A 23239-nucleotide genomic window follows, 5' to 3' on the forward strand; every position below is an offset into this window, starting at 1 on the left:
TTTCTCAGTAGGTAACATAGTAACGTAAGAAGTTATTTTTAAAAGTATCGTTACCCAACACTGCTGAACATGAAACTTCAGCTATCCTTCAGCCAAGTAACTGTGACCCTGACTAGCAAAAAATGTATTCTGGCTAAATCACCATACCGGGATGAAGTCATTCTTCTTCAGGCGAACCACATCTCCAACCTGGATGTGCCTCCACTTTGACTCTTGAAACCTGAAGCGGAAAACAATCACAGTTTTTACACTTGTATTTCGTCATTATTTGATTATTTTAATGACGTAAAAGTAAAACAAAGTTATACAAGATTTATCCTTCATCATCTTAAAATGCTGTTATTAGGTTAAACTAGCTTTCCTCAAAATTGACGGCAGATTTTAAAAGGTCTTGTTTTATAAACCAAAGCTTATAGAAAAGTAACTTCTGACCTTCCATCCAGCAGGACCTCACACTTCCTGTTGTTGATCTCCTTATCCATCCTGTGCCGGGCCTAGAAGAAAAATATAACTTAATATATAATCACATGGCGATGTACAGTGGTTTGAAAAGTAGTAGCTTGTATCTGCCTCAAAAAGTCTGGTTTTGGTAAGGCTACATTAAGGATCGTGCATGTGCAACAGCAAGATGAAAGTGACTGGTATAACATTAACCTGAAAGTTACTGCCGGAGTTCTATGAAGAAATGATTGCTTGAAATGAAACTTAAACCTGAGCCTGAAGAAAAATGTGTCAGCCTCTCTTACCAGATCGTCCACCAGGTCTTTGATGGCAGTGACTCCCAGCACCACGACCAGAGGAATCAGAGTGGTGTACCAGGGCAGAGTGCTGATGTCTGGAATAACCTGACAAAAAAGAAAACGTTTAATGGCACAAAAAATGAAAACATAGGCAGCTATTTTTGTATTTATTTTATTGTACCTGTAGGATGAGCAGAGCCAGGAAGTACAGGTTGGCAACTCTCTTAAACTGCTCGTACAGGTTTAGAGGAATGAAGGTGAGGACGTTGTACTTGTACGTCTTGATGGCATTTCCCTGAGGAGAAACATAACAGACAATGATGAGCATAAAGTTTATAAGGATTTTGTTAAAATACACCACTGGGGCATTTCCCTATTGTTACTTATAAAACCTGGTTTACTCATTAATGGGACAAATACTCAACCTTACACAGTTACATAATGTTGCCTAAGCTCTGGAGGAACTTGATAATCTAGATGACATCACAATGACATCATCAGGTTAATTTTAACTCAGGTTTGGAAACTATAAATGTATAACAGAAAGTGGGGATTGTGTTACAAACCGGAGGACTGGAATTTAAAAAGCGTTGGTGGTCATCAGGCAGAGACGATCTATATAAGATCCAACATTTTGACCCTTCAATCGTGCCGATGACCTCTGCTGCCTGGATTTGGGAGCTCTCTTAAATTTTTCTCGTCCGAGTCCTCCATTTTTTGGGGAAATAAGCAATACTCAATCACTGGAAGACTAAAGTTATCAAGGGTTTACAAAGGAGGGCTAGTGCTCTTCACCAGAGCACACAGCGACCAATGCAGGGCATCAGAGTCTGTGTGGGTCACCTGCAGGAAAAGGAGCATGCAACGCTGCAGACGTTCAGTCACGCAAGGTAGCTTTTTAGTGTGTGTAATCCTGCGATCAGCGGCACCTCGTTCCGGTCCTTGTTAATACTGTGGCCATAAATTGGACTGTTCAAGGAGCGAACGTGCCGCAAAGTGTTTACTTTTAGCGGCTAAACCTGCAGCGCACACATGGCTTGAGTTTGTGTGTGCTAACAGGAAGTAGTAGGGTGAGCTTACGATTCAAAAAGTTACCCTCAACTGGCGGGTCATGTTGATTTAATGTACATTTGACCACTGTTGCTGACATACCGTAAAAGTTACGAAACTGTGACTCACAAGTCTGTTTGTGTTGATTTCATTAAGAAACACATCACGTCTCCCGTATCCTCTCTACTTTTTTATGCAGCTGTCAAAGTCTCTGAACCATGTGTGGTGAAAGTAGGGGGGGGGTTGTTTTGTTAGAAGAAAATAGACTTTAAATGTCCTAAATAATATAAAGTATGATTGTTCATTGCATGTATCTGGTATATTTTCCTGTTTTTTTGTTGTTGTTTTTAATCGCAATAAATATTGCAAAACAAAAAGTTGTTGCAATGTCATTTTCCCCCCCAATATCGTGCAGCCCTATTACAAAGCTTTACAGGGCTTCCTCTGTCAGATATGTAACCTGAAGACTTTTTAAGTCAATAATTCCTTGCAACCCGTAATAACACGTTTGCCCAATGCTTGTCTGCCATTTTTCCTTTCAATAGAATGTGCACACAGCAATTCACATAAGCTTGAAAAATTCAAATACTCCTACATCAGGGGACAAAGCAGCCTCAGAGGGGGCAGTTTGTCCTGTATCAGTAGGTATCAGTCTGTCATCATGGGTGTCGGCACTGTGGCGATGCTGTGTTTCAGCAGAGGACAACCATCTGGTCTCTGTCCATCTCTTTACGGAGGTGGCTCTGAGCAGGCGAGGATTGTCGTGTTAAAAAGGAAAGTCTAATAAAACTGTTGCCAAAAGTTGACACCATGATCTAAAATATATCTGGAGGCTATAGTATTATAATTTCTCTTTAACTAAGGGTGCTACCAAAGGTACTGTTTGTGGGCGGGATAGGGATTAGAGTACTGCTTCAGTAAATAGTCTTCTCTATAACCTGAAGACTGTGTAATACAAAGGGTTTTCCGACCTATTAGTCAGAGTCCTGGTTGACTGTGCAGGCAGTGACCTAGTTTGTAGGGACACCAGTAATGAGACAGAGCTGCATTTCATCTTAGATAACCACCCGATCAGTTAAAGCCTCGATTCAGCTGCAGGACAATAACATGCAGTCATTTATCACGTTTCTACCTTCTGTCCCCAGGTTTTCTGTTTGATCTAGGACTCTAACGTACACATGTTTAGTGCTGAAGTTGTCTCTAACATGTTCTGGTTTCAGTCCCACAGAGTGTCTAATGTGTCTATTAGTGAGATACAGGTCGGCTCAGCTGGTTGATCAGGTTTCAGCCTCCACAAAGACTGACGACAAAAACGACACACTCCTCTGCTCACCAGCTGCTCACAAAACAAAGTCATACCAGCGAGTCCAAGCATTTCACCTTTTAGCTAGCGCTTAAAAATTATAGAAACATACTTCAAATGATGTTAGTTTCTACTTGAAGGTCAGGCTAACGGAAGCTGAATGATAGCCCAAAAATGGAGAGGAACAAGGAAAAGCCACGGCTCAAAGCTGGTATGAAAAACTTTATAAATCAAGTACACCCAGACGACTTTCATCATCATACTTCATCTTCTCTTCCATCTACCTCTCATTCAAAACAGACTGTGTAAAACATGACAGTGCTGCCAACGTGTTAATAGGTTATAAGATTTTTAAAATATGACCTTTCAGACGCTCAAGGAGCCCGTATGGAGTCAGAAATGACTCAGCAGAAACACAGAGGTCACAGCAGGAGGAAGCAGACACCAGCAGGTTCCTTGTTGTTGATGTAAATCAAATAGATCCTTTAACATAAGATTTATGTTTCATACTCACTTGTCTTTGGCAAATAGGGTATATAAAGAAACGTAAAGACCAGGCTTTAAGAGCCCCCTCAGATTATGGAATACTAGAACATCTCCTAACATGTTTATGTTAGATGACAACTCTACATAACAGTGTCACTAAACCCTCTTTGATTGTTGTTCGTTTTTATTGTATTTATATGTATTAGTACTACTATGGAGGTAGCTAAATCTATGCAGAATTCAAGACCAAGACAAATTTCGCTACAGGGACAATACAGTACATCGTAACAAATCAAATCGTATCATATCGTGTTGTGTCGTAACAAATCAAATCGTATCATATCGTGTTGTGTCGTAACGAATCATATCGTATCGTGTCGTGTCGTAATGAATCATAACGTATCGTGTCATATCGTATGGTAATGAATCGTATCGTGTCGTGTCGTATCGTAACGAATCGTGTCGTGTCGTATCATATCGTAATGTATTGTTTGGTATCGTGTTGTATCGTATCCTATCGTTTCATATTGTATAGTGCTGTAGCGTATCGTATCCTATCGTATTGTTTCATATCCAATCGTGTTGTAGAGTATCGTATCGTATTGTATCCTATCGTGTTGTATCGTATTGTAACGTATTGTTCCATATCGTATTGTATCGTATCGTGTTGTATCGTATTGTTTCGTATCGTATTGTATCGTATCGTGTTGTATCGTATTGTTTCGTATCGTATTGTAAGGTATCATATCGTATCGTATTGTTTCGTAACGTAACGTAACATAATGACCATAATGTTTTAAAGTGATTTTCATCCCCAATGTTTTTAGGTTTTTTTCATTTATGAAAATATTGAAACTCACTCAGTGTGAATACCAGGACATACAATATTTAATGGATAATGTAGAATAAGGTACATCGATGTTTTCAAACTCCTTCTTGTGTGCAAATTCAAGTGCTTCGTTTCTCTTTGGCAACCTGATCCTCAGCTTATGGTTTTCTTAGTGTTTGTCTGGACTGGTGAAGGGGTGCTGGTTTAGCTCAGTGGTTAAAGAACGCTGTGTATAGAGACTCGACGCAGCGGGCCCGACCCTCGGCCCTCTGCTACGCGCCATCCCAACTCTCCTCCGATATTTCCAACCCTGTTCACGGTCCTTTAAAAAGGCAAAAGGCCAAAAAAAATTATCTTAAAAAAAATTTGACTGGTGAAGGCAGAGCTCTACTCTAACAAAAAGTATGATTAAATTATAGAAATGAGGCCAATGACAGGCTTGGAAAGAAGAAAATAAATCTAATGAAGACGCTTTGAAAAATAGAACATTTTAAATATACAAGAGGACACACTTCCCCTGCTCTTTGTCCAGGGTGTGTCTGCCATGTTCAGCTCTATATGTTCAAGATTACTTTATCCAAGATCAACAGGAATGGAGGGTAAAGGTGCAGGATCATTACACAGCAGCTTTATCACAGAAGTTCAACTTACAGAGTATCTGCTCTTCTTGAAGCACAGGAAGACTTTCTTCTGAAACTCTGGCAGGTGGTGATACGGCCGGTCGTTAGCTTTCACCTTCCATCCCATCTCTGAAAAAGACAAAGTTATTAAAGATGGTTAACATAAAAGTCAAATATGAACTTCAGATAAATAATGTTTATGTAACTCCTTTAAATGGAGCAAAGTTAGCAGGTTCCGTCTACTTCCACTCTAAGCTAGGTTCAGCACATCACAGGATATCAATCTTCTCTTCTAACTTCGAAAAAGGGATTTCTCAAAAGAAAGTTAAATTCAATGTAAAGACAGAAAAAAGTCATTATTGGTGTGTCTTTAGTGACTCACCGCTGGGTTTAATCTCCACCGGGGGCAGTGGGGCTCCTTGAGGCTCTTCAGGTTCCTCTTCAGAGCTCACGTCCAATTCGTCATCCGTCTCATCGTCACTGTACGGCATGACCTCATCGTCAGGCCCCAAGGACCCATGGGAGTCCGCGCGCCGCCGATTCATTTTAGCGCCTCAAGTTTCTCTGGAAAAAAAAAAAAGGAGAACTTAAGTTAATCAATCAATCAATCTAGGATGAAATTATAAATATTCTTACATCATTCACATCATAAATGACGAGTTGAAGGAGCTGCACCCAAAGAGTCTTTGACTTCGTTAAACAATCCGTCAACCACATCCCACATGATGTAGCAGCTGTCATTTGGTAACATCCTGCCAATAAATTCAACTTTTGATCAATTGGAGACAAATCCATTATAGGTATTCATGTTTTCAAAAGGACCCACTGACTATTTGACTTATTTAACACTTTAAATAATGACCAGAACACCAAAAACTAATGACATTCCCATCAGTCACCGCTGTAATTTGTGTTTTTATTTATTAGAATATGTATCAGTACCAGAGTATCGATATGTTTTTAAGCTGTATCAATTCTATCAGTATTGATTTTTTAAAAATAGTTCATGTGCAAAGATGTTATTTTTTTACTGATACAGGCAAATGATGATGATTTGCTCAGACTGCACAGAAAGTAGTGCTTTGTTGTTGGATGTTACAGGGACTGTGATCAATAAAAGGAAGATTTGACTGATCTGTTATTATCAGAAGCATAACCTTCATGCTAAGATATAAAAGTGTAATGAAATAGATTTTAAAATAGCAATATACTGAGGTGTACATACAGTAGCTTAGGATAAGCATTCTAGCATTGTCATTATGAGAAGGAAGTGAAGCTTAAACACCGATTTAAAAAAAAAGAATTAACGTCAGTCTTTTGATACTATCAGGAGGAACGCAGAGTTTAAGATAAATGCCAGAGGAAAGATAATTATAGGGAGGTGATGGCTGCAAAAACACTGGCAGCGGGTCTAACTGGTTTGAAACTGACAAACTGTGTACCATTAAGAAAACCAAATATATCCTGCAAAATGGCTTCACCATGTAGGAGCACGGACAGATCAAGGATGCAGGTAAATCAGGGAAGGACGCTGATTAACAGAAGGAATAAACTAATGTCAAAGTAATACGCATATGCTGATAGATCAGTTACACTAAGGTTCACTTGTTTATGCAGTATATGGTGGAGGATATTCACGTGTGTTGTTGACTGCAAACAATACTCCGTGAACAGATACAGAAACAGAGCTGCAGTTGTGGTTTACCATCTGATTTGACAGGCCGGTCTCTGACAACCTCCTCATGTCACATGCTGCATGTGTGATGACGCTGCAGTGTGTCTTTGTGTGAAAGTGTCATATCAAGGATGAATACGCAGGAATGTGAACACACCCTTGTCATCATTGACACCTTCTACACAGGCCTGGTGGAAGGTGTGATAACATGAGCTTTGTTTAGCTGAATTGTCTATATTTAGAAGTAACCAGACACCTGACATGTTGGTGTGAACACTACACCTGGTGTCCTGTTTTAAATTAAAGGACCGAGTTAACTCTGCTACATGTGTGATGCAGAAACCTCACTATCATTTAAACCAGGGCTGGGCAACCCTGCTCCTGGAGTGCTGCCTTCCTGCATGTTTTAGGTTTCTCCGCACTCTGACACACCTGATTTGAATGATCTGCTCGTTATCAACCAACTGAAGCGTCTCAAGGGGTTGGTAATGAGCGAGACATTCAAATCAGGTGTGTTAGAGTGTGGAGAAACCTAAAACATGCAGGAAGGTAGCCCTCCAGGAGCAGGGTTGCCCACCCCTGATTTAAACCTTTCAGCAGGCTTCCCAACATGTTTTAATCTTAGTGAGACTGGAAGAGCCGGAAGAGCCGCTGAAAGCCGACGCTCCAGATTCTTTAATGAATGGATTAATCTTTAAATTCCTCTCGGCCATAGATCTCAAAAACGATTAAAGAAGAAAAAACTATTCTGAGTCACAGCTTTACACTGGGTGACATGTTCCTTCATTATCAAAACACACACATGCTGTAGTCTATGAATGCCACGTACACCTCCCTGCTGCCGGAGGACCGAATAGATGAGTGGTTCTCAAACATGATGCAACACAGCTCCTCACCACCGTGTAACACTAAAAACACTTCATGAGATTTGCTGGATTCACGTAACTTTTGGCTAATGTCTCCTTGCAAAGAAGCAAAAGGCCTTGGGCAGGATTAAAACGAGAATAAAATGTATTCTTCCCGATACAGAGGGAATTTCAAAGGGCTTTTTCGTTTTGTTCTTTCATTTGTTTTTCCCTGTTTTCAGCTGTAATGCTGCTACGTTTCAACCACATCATTTTTTTTTATTTCTAACCGTCATTCATAATCTACGGTGCAATAGCCTAAACAATTTATATTGGAAGCAACAGGCTGCAAATTCAGAGACGATGCAAATTCAAAAACGCATGCAAAGGTAAACATTGGAACACAATGGAAACGTGTTGCAAAAAGCTAAAACAAACGCATTAACGTTAATGCATATTTACTGTTTTTTGTCTACTTTCTTTAGAGATTAAGATTGACTGCCACAACTGTTTTGATGATCATATTTAATCCTGTTTCTATCAGACCGAAGATGTAAGAAAGTCTGCAGTCTCATTGGATATCCAGCATCCAGGAACATCCACCTAACATCTCGTGGTTAGCAGGAGCCAAGTTTACGTTGGCACCAAACAACTTCCAATCTCTTAAAGTTTAATGATGTGGAAGAGTCTATTAGCCCAGCAGATAAGGTCCATTAATCCCCTTTCCAAGAACAAACACCTAAAAAGTGCTGAACAGGGACACACGGGGACAGCTGCCGGACTCAAATAGGTGAAACGGAAGAGTTAAATATTTCTACGCTTAGATGTGTCCATTTTTGTCACTGCATCGGTTTTCTTGTGGGCGGCTCCAGACTTTAGAAATGTTTCAACAACAGAATGGGTGGTAAGACATTGCGCAACAGGAACCAGGCGTTTCTGCTCAAACGGAGTCGCTACTACAGTTTCCTAAGCTTTAAACCAAACATGAGCAAAACAGCTAATGAGACCAGCACAGAGGGAAAACCCTGACACTGTTCTCAAGTAAACTCCACATTTAAAAGAAACTGTGGTTTCTCTGAATGAGCTCTGCCTGGTCACACAAGTCCACACATGAATCTGAGTGAGGAGGGGGAGGGCAAGACAAGAGGAGGGAATGAGAGGAGGAGGAGGGAAGCCTCGAGAGGTGAGTAAATAAGATGACAGCTAAACCCTCAGCTGGTATTTCAGATAATAAGTATTAAGTAATAAAAGGTGAATCCCTGTATTGTGGCATCTAAATGACTAAAAGGTAGAAATATTTTGGAATTGCTTCAGACAGGCTCAAATGGCTGCAACCTATAAATGCACCCGAATAATGTACGTCCGTAGTTTTTTCTCCCCACTGACAGGCTCAGATTGTTCCTCTAAACGTCTGACAGCATTACAGAAAGGATCCCTACAGAGATAGACATTTTTGTCAAAGAGGAAGATGCTTTTGTTTTGTTTTTCCCCGTCAAGAAAAAGCTGTGAGGTTGCCACCTTCAAAGCAACCAGACTCCATTGATAAAAATGATGATTTTTGCCTCGCAGAACACAGGAGTTGCTGGCCTGCCGCTGTCTCGACCTGTAAGTTTGTTGGTGTTATCGTCTGACTTTGGTGTTATTTTAAATTGTAAACTAGACCAAACTTGACACAAGAACACAAACAAACATACTGATTAAGGCAGCGTCTGACCAGCAAGTCCTGTGATCTGCAAGGTTAAATTAGTGTTTATGTGAATGGAGTCTGGTGGCTTTGAACAGAGCGATTTAACAGCTGTGGTTTGGTTTAAAAATTGGATCTTACTGTTAAACAAAAAGGTTTTTACAGTTCTGATATTCCACTGAACAATTATCAAAAAATAGGAAGAAAAAAAATGAACGATCGCAGCGGCGGAACTTGTTCAAACTTCATGACTAATATTTGTTTTTACAGGAGATCATTGTTCCAGTGCTTCTGTTGCACTTTGAGTCTACTTAGACTAATGGAAAAACATCAACTTCAGACGCCCTTATCTTAATGCTCCTTCGAGGTCAACATCCAGTTAAACAAGGTGCCACACCAAAGGAACACACAACCTTAACAAAAGTGCTGCGTCACACCTGCATTCATCCGTACACTCTTTCAGAAACCTGTTATCACTGGAGGCATGCACCCTGTAAGAATAGAATACAGAGAGAAACGTTTCCTTGATTGCGAAACAGAGAAAAATAACATGTCTTTGTCTTTGTAGTGAGGTGGCTTTACGTGTTTAAGCTCAGTATTACGCCTCTGTTACGCCCCGTCTTCAATGTAAAAATGCACATTCCACCTCTGAGCCGGCATCGGAGGTAATAACAGAGGCGGAACGGCGTCAGCGTAAACTTTGCAGGGACAGCTCCGTGTGTGTGTGTGTGTGTGTGTGTGTGTGTGTGTGTGTGTGTGTGTGTGTGTGAAGCAGGCGCTGTTTCTTCCCATGTCACATGCTTTTTGCTTCCGTAACGGCATAACGCTGAGTAAAAACAGACACTGGGGCGTCTTTACGCTGGCGTTGCTTGGTCAAATGTAAACTGGCAAAGTTGCCGTGACGGCAGAGCTTCGTTGCGGCGCTGTGGCAGAACAACGATGTAAAAAGGGCGAATGTCTAAAGAAATTCTGTCCTATCTGACTTTTATTATTCATGTAAAATGTAATATGTAAAATAATTGAGTGTAACGACAGTCAACTAAGGCTGCATGGTATTGGAAAAAGGTGACATTGCGCTAACTATTTGTTCTGCGGTATTTATTGCGACATAAAATAAAAAAACACAGGAAATGATGTAAGATAATTGCAGTTTGTTTTTATGTAAATATACAATTAACAATTTAATTGTATGTTTACATTGTTTGGGTTTTTTAAGTCTATTTTCTTCCAACAAAACAAAACTCTATACACTATATTTTTATCACTTGGTTCAGAGACTCTGACGCCCTCATGAAAAACTAAAGAGAGCACAGGTGAAGAGGCACGTTTCTTAAAGTAAATACAAACAGACTTGTGGGATGCAGTTCTGTTATTTAATACGGTGTGACATCAATCATTTCTAACAGTGTTCAAATGTATGTTTAATCAGCGTGATCGGCCCTGTGGCAGTAACTTTTTGAAACAGAAAAGCTCACGTCTCTTACTTCCTCTCGGCACGCGCAACCTCACACCGCGTGTGCGCTGCAGGTGTAGCCAGTAAAAGTAAACACCTTGCTCGCTCCGTGAGCAGTCTGTTTATGTAGCCACAGCGTTAACCAGCATCGGGGCGAGGTGTCGCTGATAACGGGAGTACTCTCACTTGTAAGCTTTGCGTAATGGAGCGTATGCCTCGATCATCCCGCCGACAAGATCTGCGACAGCAGCAGCGTTGTGCGCATGTTTACACTCTACAGCAAGGTGACACACAGACTGCAGCTCAGCGGTCAGTTCACTCTGTGCTCCGGTGAAGAGCTGCACTCACGTGATAACAGAGACACTTTTGTTGCAGATTAGTGATGGAAAATGAGAAACTGGCGAGTTTTAGTTTCGCACCGAGCAACAATAAAGTAGCAGCTTTGCTTCACTAATGCACGTCCTGTAATGTGACTATTGCACATGAGCGCGTTGCAACTGAGATTGTTAAGCGATATATCGTGCAGAGCTACAGTCAACGATCAAAGTGTCAGCAGTTTGAATGTTTCTTTGAATCAGAGCAGCTGCTGTTTGGAGTTTGGGTTCATTTTTCATTTCATTTAAGATTGTAATGAGCAGACAGCAGCATCAGAGTGACCATCAATCCATCACTTTCATTCATCTAGTACAAGACATAGCCAACCTAAAACCTTAAGCTGCTTCAGATAAGGAGCTTTTAACCTCTAACCTCTGGGGACGATTTGATGGTGAAGTTGTGGGAGGAAATGCTCAGTCAAGTCATGATTAGCAAGCGGATTGTCGTGATCCAGATTTCAGGACTATTTGTCATTTCTTTGCAGCTAGATGAGTTTTAAATACATAATACGATATTTTTCTTGGTTATATTTACAGTGGATTAGAACAAAACCCAGTTACACCTTTATTCCCTTCATATTAAGTGTTATATTCCTCATGTTCATTTGTCTTTAAGAGCAACTTTAACTTTCTGTTATTTATGCATCGAGGCAGACAACCACCAAGTACAGGTGGGAATTAACACATTCTGCTCAGCGGCGGTGTTCCATAAGAGGACTGCAACAAGTAAAGTAAAAACACAAGCGCAATAACGAGCTGCAGCCTAAAGTCAGGGAACAGAACCTTAAACATGTAACGCAGGCAAAAATAAGTCCTGAAGTTAATTAAGTAGTAATTTTGAGAAGAAGTGTCTGCTACATCTGCCATGCTGAAAACAGCCTCATTAAAAAAAAGACAATTTCCTGCGTTGTTCCCCAGAGAGCTGCTCAAGCCCCGCCCACCTCACAAACACCATGTAATCAGATTTCAGCAGCAGCGGCAGGACTGTGAAGATCGACCAACTCAGGAAACCAGTTTGGGTGTCTGGCCCACGGCGTCGTGATGGTGACAACATGGAGCCGTGAGAGGGGGGAGGGGTTGACAGAGTGGGACAGAGGAGAACATACCTGAGTGACGACAGTGAAACCTGAGAGGTGGGAGATGGTTAAACGCTCGCCCAAGTGTGGGGGAGGATTCAGACAAAGTAAACTAAATGTAAGCACAGACTCCGCCTGGGACCAAAATACACAGCGTGGATCTGCAGATATCTCTTCTTTATTTCCCTCAGAGCTCGAAACCCGAGAATCTGATGGAAACAAGTCCTGTAGCTAGAAGAGCTTTAATATTCTTTTATATTCTGTTATATATGAAAGCAGACATCTTTGTGCAAATGAAATTCATATAAACAAATTCAGAAGTGGAAAGATTATACAGAACTGAACTTTTCTGTAGTTGCAGGTTTTGTTTACATTAAGTTTACCTCCAAATAGAGTGTGCACTTGAGCTCCATTCTGTAGGCTTTACTTGTAATCCCTTTAGGGGACATATCAATGATTAATTGACTGATAAAAAGGCACTAAAATAATCAATAATCAACAAGATTTTAAGGCCTGTTCACAGATTTTCAAGTTCAACATTTTTTAGACGATCCACCGGTATATTCTCGACGTATTTCGGATTCTGTCCCGCTCTGAGCCATCGCCTGCAGCGCAAACGGTAGTATTTCACTCCAGCGTCTCTCGCTGGGCCGTTCCTTTCAGAGCGAGTGGCGCAATGCATGCTGGGTGTTGTAGGAATGTAGAATGGGCGAAACCACGAGCTGTTTGCACAACTTTCTCCACAGCTATGGCGCCAATTTCAAATATTATTGCTTCTATTGATTACAGAGAACGCCAGCTTTGACTGACAGCGGCTTTTTCCAGGGGTGAACTGCTTCTTAAAGACAGTAAAGTTGAAGTATGTGCATCATATGTGCATGAGTGTGCAACGGGGATCCTGCTTGGGAAGGACTCCACAAACAAGCAAAATATTGAGAGGTAATTCATTAGTAAATACATGCAATGGACATTGCAGGGATGTAAACCTAAATTAATATTAGTATATTAATTATGGACTATGCTTTTGATATAATGCTCATAATATGTGAGTGACAGGAGCTGAATATGTTATTATCTTAAGCTCATGAAGAAAAAGGGTGCACAGACTCTCAGCACTGTCTGCAGCACATCCACAATCCAAATAAATAAGGTATCATTTCTTTCAGCTAAAAACACACTACAATCAATAGTTGGTGAAATGTTCCCCTCTAAAATCAATATTGGTCCAAGTTTCCCAAATCCTGCAACGGTCGAGTTCCAACAGACGAACACGCTGACACATGCCAGAAATCCCAGACTCCCCAGAGGCGTTTTCTCACCAGAAAATTGAGGCTCTATGCAAAAATACCTGAGAAATTCCCTGCATCTCTTACTAACAAATTAGACAAATAAAACGTCCTTCGCAGCCATTAAAAATGTCCTGATTGTCCTCAGCTGATCACGTAAGAAGAAAGAGCTGCTGGGTTAAAGAAAAGTGAAAGTTATTTTACTTATTCATTATTTTTCAGGATGAGTTCCTGACGTGACAGAGATCCGGGTCACAGCGGAGGGGAATGCATGAGTGTCCGTTACTGAGCGACCTGGCCGGCCGAGAAAAGATGCTATCAGTCAGATTAAAGCAGGGTCGGGTTTCTGCAGCACCTGAGGGGAATCCCTCAGAGCTGCTGTCTGTAGTCAACATGCAGGAACAAAAGGAACAATGGCTGCCTGTTCTCAGCTGGATTCCCAATAACACAGTGACTCTGCATGTAGAGAAACACAAACCATCTATCCTCCACTCTCCTCTTTTATACAGCAGCGTCTGCATTAGGTATAAAAGCAGCAGTGAGCACCGTGTCCGCCCTCTCTCCCTTGATGCTCCAGCCTTCCCTTCATCCAGATCAAGGGCCAGAGGAAGTACTCTTCATGCCTGCTTTATCAGTGCGTATCAAAGAAACCAGACGCAAGTGATCAAAATGTCTCAACTGAAAACATACTGCACCTTCAAAGTGCTTTCAAGCTTCTCAGAGGGGTGGTTTCAGAAGAGCGCCTGGTTTTAAAATCCATCAACCAAATATATTAAAAGATGGACGACATGACAGACGACATTGACCCTGTTACACGTCAAATACATTTTTCTCAAACATGGTTTCTGTCATTATAGTTAGTTCTTATGCTGATTTACGTCCAAATTTTCATTTTTCTGACAAGTTTACTTTTATTTGATGTTGTTAAAGGGGGCGTGGCCTCATGATTGACAGCTCTGTTGACAAATCGGGCTCCTGCAGCATCGAGTAGCAGAGTAGAGGAGGAGCGGCGAGAGGAGACGTAACTAACACTACAGTCATACACTACAGGGCTCCAACACGGCAAGGACACAAGGTAAAGGTGTGTGTTGGGGAGAGGACACCCCGTGCTCCATACATGAACCCTGCGGTCTACTTAGAGCCCAACGCTGATTTAATAACTTGGCAGACTGGGGGATAAAAGAGTTCCGTGATGTGTCGAGCCCACATGACAAAAAACCAATAACCCACGTGTGCATACGTTCGACTGTGGAAAAAACAAACATATTTTCCTGTGCTCACATAAAACCAAACTAAACAAATCAAACAGAAACAAAGCAAAAGTTTGCATTGCAGAAACAGCCTCCTACTATTGATCATAGCTGCTCTAATGTTTAACATGGATGGAGATGGAGGATACCCAGTGTGGCCTTAAAGCCCCATCCCATTCAGTACGATCATTACTCACTATTTATCCTAAGTACACAACGAGTTTTCATATGTAAATGTGTTTTTCATAATGTTACACAATGAACCTGCATTGTATACCTTTTACCAGTCAGATCCGGTGTCACTGCGGAAGCTCATCTTTAAACTCTTAAGTTTTAAAATCAATTTATGGGAAATGACGAACAAGAAAACTTTAGATATTATATAAAAAATCATCTGTAATGATGTCAGATAATCTGACTCTTCAGCTCATGTTTTTAAGGCTGAACTTGTTATACGTTTCTTTGGGGCGGTAACCTGCAGTACTTTACATTGTTAATCAATAAATGTTAAGTCGCGCTGAATGAGGTAACACAATGGTGACTGAGCCTATGGCCCACTGATGAAAGCCGTAGAATTTGCAGTATTACAGACTGGCTGTCTGTGGCGGAAAGAAATCACAAGTGGCGCCCAGGTAGTGACGTGTTTTCCATCAGCCAGCAGTGGTTGGTCTGCCAGAGAGGGTAGGCGGAACTAAGCGGCTGCTTTTCCGCTCTCTGCAAGTGTTGCGAGTAAACAGTAATCTACTATGGCTGAACAGACAAAGAAAAGATGGATGACTACAGATACAACTTCAACAAGAAGTGAAAATCCAAAGAAGAAGAAACAAACTCGACGCTCAGATGAAGCAAACAGTCTGAAAAGGAAAGCGACCGTCAGCCAGGAAAATCAGGAGTTACAACCGGAGCCAACCGTGGACGTCACACATGCAACACTGTCTGGATATCTGTGTGCTCCCACAGTTACTGTTTATCCCCATAGGTGGCACCAAAGAGAACGAAACTGAAATCTTTGAGATTATAACTTTAAGTTTAGTATCCGTCTAATACATATAATACTTTCATGTTGATTATAAATTAATCCACTTATTGTTTCAGAATAACTAAATATAAAAGCATCTGCACACCCAGTCGACTGCTCTGCGTGTGTGTTCGCTGTCAGTGGAGTTAATGAAGGTTAATAAGTCGAGTCTTCAGTGTTCTCCTCACAGCTGGAGTCCAGACAATGAAACCAGACACAGACAGACAGTCAGCCCACAGAGACACCTGCTGCTGCCACTGCAACATGTGACCTCACGCTGCCAGAGCGCCCGAGCATGGCAGAGGTGGAGGTTCATATTTTCACTGGATGTTTTCTAATCTCAGTCTAAAGCCACAGAGTTCTATAAACTATACGTTCATTTACAAAGTGAAATCATGCCGTCCTCCTCCTCCAAAAGCAAACACGCACCACCATCCTCCCTCATGTACTCAAATCATATTTAAATTCTAGTTTGCCTATGTTATACTGAAACCTCAGCAGGGCTCGAGCCTCGGGTGGAAAATGTGTCTGACAGCAGAGGTTTTGGTCAGATTAAAGGTGACTGTGGTTTTTTGAATCAATGCATTGATAATTAGATTGTTTATTGCTCACACTCGACTCGCGAGGAATCCAAAATCTATAAAACATCTCCATTAATCCATGTTTTTCTCCTAAAACCACACATAAGACTTGACAAATTTCAATATGAAATATGAAAACAAACCCCTTAAATAAAAGTAGACTGCATCTTTGCATAAAACTAGAAATTATATAATGAATTCTGTGCACGTCTCTCTTGAAATATGCATCCTGATCTTACTGAAACTACCTGCTTTAATAAAAGATGAAATAAAAGACCTGCATCAGAGGACGCCGCAGCAGCCACATGTTCATCCTGGCTGAAGATCTGTGTTGCATGCACCCTCTCAGTATCGCTGCCTGTTTCCTGCCGGTCAACCATTGAGAGAAATTAGGGGGCTAAATCTGCTCTTTAGCCCCTATTAGCCCCCAAGCTAGGTACACTATACAGAACAGGGTGACCTGATGCTCATAATGAGTGTCCTACTAATGGAGATTCCTAGATATAATTAGCTTCAAACTGTTTAAAATGACCAAAGAGAGATAAAAGATTGACAGTGAAACTTGGGATGTGGGGCTCGATTGTTCGTGTTGCTAGCTAGGCCTTCACGTTAAGTGCTAATAACAACCTATAAACATACTTTAACATGTAAAATTAGACAAAAACCGAAGATGTGAAACTTCAGACCCAAACAGATCCGGTACCTGAACCTGTCATGTCGTCTAAAGATCTCAAAGAGCTGCCGTGACGCCTTCACCTCAGCTTCACCTTCAGTCTATTTGACTCATAAGTCACAATTCAAATCCTCAGTACCTGCTTTCAATGTCGACCATTTCCATAAGAAGGCAAACATTTCCATAATCAAAGGAACCTGCGTCGTGTGCAGGAGGGGCGCTTCAGTTTGTGTTTATGGAAAAACACCCGGGCAGGTGGAACACAGCGTCCAGGAGCTGTTACTGTGTTCACACACAACACCAGCTACAGCTCGCAGTATGCAGGCGTGTTGTACAAACTACATGCCAGTCTTACCGCTGGTGCTGCTTCGGAAATCTTTTACATGAGCAAAGGTTTCTTTCTGAACTATAAAGTTGCTGGTTTTCTTTGCACCCTAAAACAGCAGTGGTGAGTGCCGATTCATGTGGGGTAAAGCTCCTGTGAGGAACTTTCGCTTTGTGTTGATTTTAGCGAACACTGTGGACAAAGCTTATCTCTTAGCTGATTTTGTCCTGTACATGCATAATGGCCGAGTCAGGCATGAGCAGAGTGTGACGGCTCCGGCTCACACTATCAAGGTCCTCACACGGGCTGCATGTCGGTTGCGTGTCGGCTACGGCTTCAGCTGGGTTAATCCTGCCAGCCCCGTCTTTCTACACGAGTTTCACCTTAATAAAAGGAACACAGGAATGAATGAAGAGGTGTCTGTGCAACTGTAAATAATATTTAGGCTAATAAAAATATATATTAATCACGCTTCACCTTACCTGGCTGTTTGCCATATCCAGGGGTAGTTTTGGTTCTTTGTTTTAAACGTGTCAGGGGTCAGAAAACGATCTTAGTTACATTAAAAACTGGACCTTAATTAACATTTGAGCCAACTGTATGAGCCAAGACAGAGACGGAGAGCGAGCTAGGGGGACTAACATAATGTGCTTATGGCCCGCTGGAGAGTTATGACTACGTTTTTATTTCAAAGAATATGAAGCAGGAACCGAAAGAAGGAGCCTGTGAGTGACTTTAACAAATTACTTCCTGGAAAAGTTACAAATAAAGTTTAAAGAAACAACAACGGCCCGGGAAACACTTCCAAATAAAAGCATTACGTACAAACGAAGTGAGTCAGTGTGAGGACTCTCATTTGTTTTCATGCATTTAGAATAAACATGTCCCACAGCCGCCACGCACACTCCACGCTTCCAGTGTGAATCAGCCGTCAGTAATCTGTAACCCTCATCCTGCTGGCTTTAAACTGTCAAATACTGACAAATGTAAACAAAGGCTCTCTTCTCTGCATCTGACACCGACCCAGTGAATGCAGCTTTAAACACAACTGAAACTTCTGGCTGATGGTCTTTTGCTTTTGTAGGTCACAAATACTCCTTTCCCACCGAAATTAGCGCCATGACAGGTTTTTCAGACCCGGGAAGAGCTGCAAAAAAAATGCTGATTGTCTCTCCTCACTGGTGCTTACTGTTGCTAGGTTACGAAAGTTGTCTTGCGGCACTTAAATCGCTCTGTGTGCTTAATATTTGTTTTTACTCAAGAAAATGTCACAAAGAAAACATAACGATGGAAAGGACTCGTGTCCTGGTGTTAGCAGCAGCTCTACACCTGGAAATTGAACCCTCGAAATAACAAAGGGATTAGCTCCTCCTTTGCGATTGTTATTGACAAAGTTGATATCAGAAGTCCCACCCCTTCTTGATTTTGATTGGTTGGTGAGGGAGCCGTGACATAGACGAGCACGGTGGTGTTCCATAAGTTGAAGTATTTTCAACTGAGAGTGCAGCGACAAAAAACAGTGTGTGCCGAAGACGTTTTTGTGCTGAGGACGCCGAACTGCATTGATTTTGTGTGGAAAATGTCCACTGATGGCACAAAAAACGGCGTTCTTTTAACTAAATATTTCAGCACAAGTCACTTTAAATGTCAGCTGTAAAAGCTGCAACACGAACATTTTCTCTTGCTTCATTAATGCCATAAAGACCTCCACACATCTGCATGTTGCTAATGTAGAACTTTTGTCCAATCTGCAAGGATCCAGTTAAAATAAGGACCCATAGGTTTGTCTGAATATTAAGTTGCGTTTGGATGTTGTGAACTAAAATGCACACAGTCGTCTGCATGTCCTCATCAGTTAGGATAGTTTTCACATGTCACGCATGCTTATTATGCTCTGTTAGGAATGTGGGAACCACCAGCCGCTCGTTCACGTGACATGTAACACCACATGTAACATCTCTAGCTGTAAAGATCTGCTGATTAATCCTCATCGATGTTCGAACGAGCCTTTTTAAACGGTTTGTTCAGTCAGATGTCATTCAAATGTATTCTCAGTTAGGGTTGTACAGTTTTACAACATACATCAATCAAATGTGCTACTTATGCCAACAAGGAGCGACACAACCGGTAAATCCTGTAACACTCAATAATATCATAAAGTTGTACAGTAAGATGCACAGTATCTGATCACATTCTTGGTATGAAAGACTTGACTGAAATATTATTGATTTGCAATAAAAGCTATAAGTTTAATGCTGTTTTTTAGCCGTGTTACAATTGAGGCAAACTGCTGCTTTAATTCAAACATCAGAAAGCGTCGTTTTTTTTCCTCACAGCTTGTTTTCTCCATTTTCAACTTTTAGTGGTTCATGACGGCACAACATGTTGGTCAATTATCTGAAGACATTACATGTGTAGGTCAAAGAATCAGATCAATCATACCAACTTTTATAGGAGCGTCTGAGGTTTGATAAAGCAAACCAAAAAAAAGGAGATTAACATTATTTTGACATGTTGCAGATGTTTAAGTGTGTTTTAGGGAGACCTGAGACATAATGTTGGTAAAATATCGTTTTACTCTTCTTTTCTTGTATTTTTACATAAAAGCCTAAAATTCTTGCTGCTTTCCAGAAAACAAGACGCATACAGAGCCTCAGAAGGGACATGTTTAAAAAGGAAATGTATTTTTAAAAAATAGACCTTTATTACTTTTTAAAACACTTCAGTTTACAAATGTCCCCATTGTAGTTTACGGCTGTGGTTCACAACCTTTCTGGCGTGTGATCTCTTAAGAATATGGGCCAAGCAAAAGATATAAAGGCACTTAAAAAATAAACATAATTTAATGTAGCAGAAATCGCCTTTGTTGCTTCAGTATTTTGGCCGCCTTTATGGTAGCTTTTAAAACAGAAACAAATTGAATGATGCATAATTAAAGTATTTTGAGCACTTTTTGATTACAGGAAACAATCACAAAGTTCAAGACGCAACCAGGCCCTGCTCACTGATAAAATTAAGCTCAAAACAAGCTTGAAATGAACGTTTAGAGCTCGAAACTCGGAGCAGACTGGTAGGTCTCTTAGGAGAGGAAAGGTGAGTTGAGCAGCAGCCGCCCAGGTGAAACACTCACCTACCCTCGGTGTGTTTTAACACTTTTAAACCTTTAAACTCAAAGTTTTAAAGGTCAAACACACAAACACATTAAGGTTAATGTATAGGTTTAACTGGACTTACTCCGTATCCTCGCAGTTTGATTTAAAAAGGTGAATCCTGTTCTTGGTCGGTGTCCAGGCGTGTTGTCACCGCACCATGTTTTCCTCTTCTTCCTGCTTGTAGAGAGCTCCGCGGCGGCTCCCCGCCCTTCCTGCCTCCGCTGCCTCACCTGCTCTGCCCCGCACCAACCTGCCGGACCGGTCGGACACGTCAAGCGTTTAAAACAACAATAAATACCTGGCTAAAAACAACGCGTGGCATTCAGGGAGGCTGCGGCAGCTGCGGAAGTGGGCGCCTAGGTGCTCTGGTCACGTGACGCCAGGTAAAGGTAGGCAACTGAATTCTTAATTAAACCAGGTGGTCTGTACAGAGTGAGTGCTGCAAGACTGCTGCTGCTGGTGCTGCTGGCAAACGTGCATTTTTTAAGGGTATTTGTGACTTTTGAAGCATCTTTTTCATTTAAAGTTTTGCTTGAAAGTTTAAATGGACTGATTTAAAATGTTGGAACTTTTACAACATAAAAAAGTTCATTTTACATATTTAAAAGTCCAATCAATCCTACTTTTGTCGTATACATGATTTATATTCTTGATTTTGATATGATGTGATTGATTTTGTATTTATTTGGTTACTTGAGAGATTATTGAGGCATATTAAGAGAGGTAAAAACAGATAAAGATATTCTTAAACTTTTTAAGCAATTTGAGTCACAAAAACAATTATTAATAGATAACCTATGTAAAGGAAACTGCTGCAAGGCATGCCAAGTTTATGTGTGCAGTATCCATCACCCTCTGGGCTCATTTGACAGCATGGAAGTCAGCACCGTCTTCTTGTGCTTTGGTTTCACCTGCTATCTCAAATACAGGCGAAAGACAAGTGATAAATAACTGAATGCTTGACCCCTGCAGAGAGGAGATCTAGTGGCTCTTAAACTGTTTTAGGCGTTTTACCGGTATAGTTTGGGAGAAAAGTCACTGTAAAACATCCTATGTTAGAACATTTCTAAGATATCTGGACGAGAGGCTGGACTGGACAGCTATGGACACTCTTCAGAAGAAAGGGCAGCGCCATCTGTGCTTTCTGAGAAGGCTGGGGTCCTTCAACATCTGCAAGAAACCGCTGCTGGTGTTTTACCAGTCTGTGGAGGCCAGTGTTCTCTCCAGGACTTAAAGCATATGACACTTTAACGCTCACTTATTTATGGTTATAAATCTATCTATCTATCTATCTGTCAAATATTGGTTTAGTAATCCTTTAATATTTTTCACGCGTCAGTTTGTATGTTTGTTTATTCTCCTGTCAGGGCCCCTGAACAATAACATCTGGGAATTGCTCCTCAGGCTCTGCACAGTTTCTGCCAACTGCTTCTGGATGGATACATTTGTGCAGTAATACTTTTTATCACTATCGTGTAAAATTACATTTAATCTTTACATTCTTCATCTGGTACAATATAAGTTTTTATTACTTATTATCACTGCAAATAACACGGTCAGTGTAATTGCCACCTTTACTTTCTGCCTAATTTTGTAAAAAACTTATTGTAATATTCTTATTCTATAAGTCTCTTTCTCATTTAAGTGAGAATAAAACTGGTAGTTGAATTTCCTCCTGGATAAATAAAGTTATATCATATGTTATCCTAAGTTATGCCATCTTAATTCAATAAACACATTTATTAATAATAACAATAATAATAATAATAATAATAATAATAATAATAATACATTTTATTTACATAGCGCTTTAAAAGGTACTCAACATGTAAAAACAACATAGCAAAGACAGTAAAAGCAATATACAGTATAAAACAATCAAGGTGCAGAAAAATAAAGTTAAAATGTGTATATATAAAAAAGAAAACAAACAGTTACAACAGTGATGATGAACGGTCACAGATTAAAAGCAGATTTGAGGTTTTGAGACCAGTTTTGAAAGAGGGGAGTGAGGGAGAGTGCCTGAGGTGATGGGGGAGGGAGTCCCAGAGGGAGGGGGCAGCAATAGAGAAGGCTCTGTCCCCCCAGGTCCGGTGCTTGGATCAGGTGAGAGGAGTGAGGAGGTTGCTGTTGGCGGATCTGAGGTTACAGGTGGGAGTGTATTGGTGAAGGAGGTCAGTGAGGTGGGGAGGGGGGGTAGGTTGTGGAGGGCCTTGTAGGTGATGAAGAGGATTTTAAATTGTTGGATGGGGAGCCAGTAGAGGTTCAGAAGGACTGGGGTGACCAATAAAGAATACATTAACAAGAAATATGAATTATATATTTTAAAAAATACTTTAAACAAAAAAATGTAAACTCCTGCACACTGGGGGTTTACATTTTTTTTGTTTACCTGTTCCTCTCCGACGCACCTGTTTTTAAGCGGATGTGCGAAGAATTTTTCAACAATAAAAAATAACTTTGCATGAATGATTAAAAATAATCTTGCAGTAATTTAACAAAAGCACTACAAAAATATTTGAAGGTGAAACTCATATTTCCATTAATAATTAAGATCTAATAGTTATCATAGACTCGTAATTCCAATTGTGCATTTGTGTACTGTTGTGTTTTTCCCATTGGTGGCTTACACATCGCACTTAATGGTTGAATTTTCTTTTATTTGACAGTGTTTTCACATCCTTCCAGTGTCACTTAACTTTTTTTACTTGCTAACCACAAGCTAACAACTTTAGTCAGTTCTTTTCTGACCGATTCAATTCTTCAGGTCCATTTGTAGACCAACAGCGCCACCTGAAGAGAATCCTGGATCCTGCTCA

General features: G+C 40.8%; 1 protein-coding gene across 1 annotated transcript in view; it reads right to left on the reverse strand.

Moving 5' to 3' along the window:
• atp8b1 (ATPase phospholipid transporting 8B1) overlaps positions 1-20585 on the reverse strand; it is a 39422-nt gene extending 18837 nt beyond the window's left edge. The window contains exons 1-7 of the mRNA XM_069677126.1: positions 20503-20585; positions 5411-5592; positions 5060-5157; positions 922-1035; positions 747-845; positions 433-494; positions 148-220 (exon numbers count right to left, since the gene is read on the reverse strand). Of these exons, the coding sequence (XP_069533227.1) occupies positions 148-220; positions 433-494; positions 747-845; positions 922-1035; positions 5060-5157; positions 5411-5573 (609 nt within the window). The 5' untranslated portion in view covers positions 5574-5592; positions 20503-20585. The remainder of the gene's footprint in view (positions 1-147; positions 221-432; positions 495-746; positions 846-921; positions 1036-5059; positions 5158-5410; positions 5593-20502) is intronic.
• Between the last annotated feature and the right edge of the window lie 2654 nt (positions 20586-23239).

This window comes from Semicossyphus pulcher, unplaced genomic scaffold (genome assembly GCF_022749685.1).
Source record: "Semicossyphus pulcher isolate SPU_LCO1_2020_fin unplaced genomic scaffold, fSemPul1.0.p SCAF_28, whole genome shotgun sequence".
Taxonomy (NCBI): Eukaryota; Metazoa; Chordata; class Actinopteri; order Labriformes; family Labridae; genus Semicossyphus; species Semicossyphus pulcher.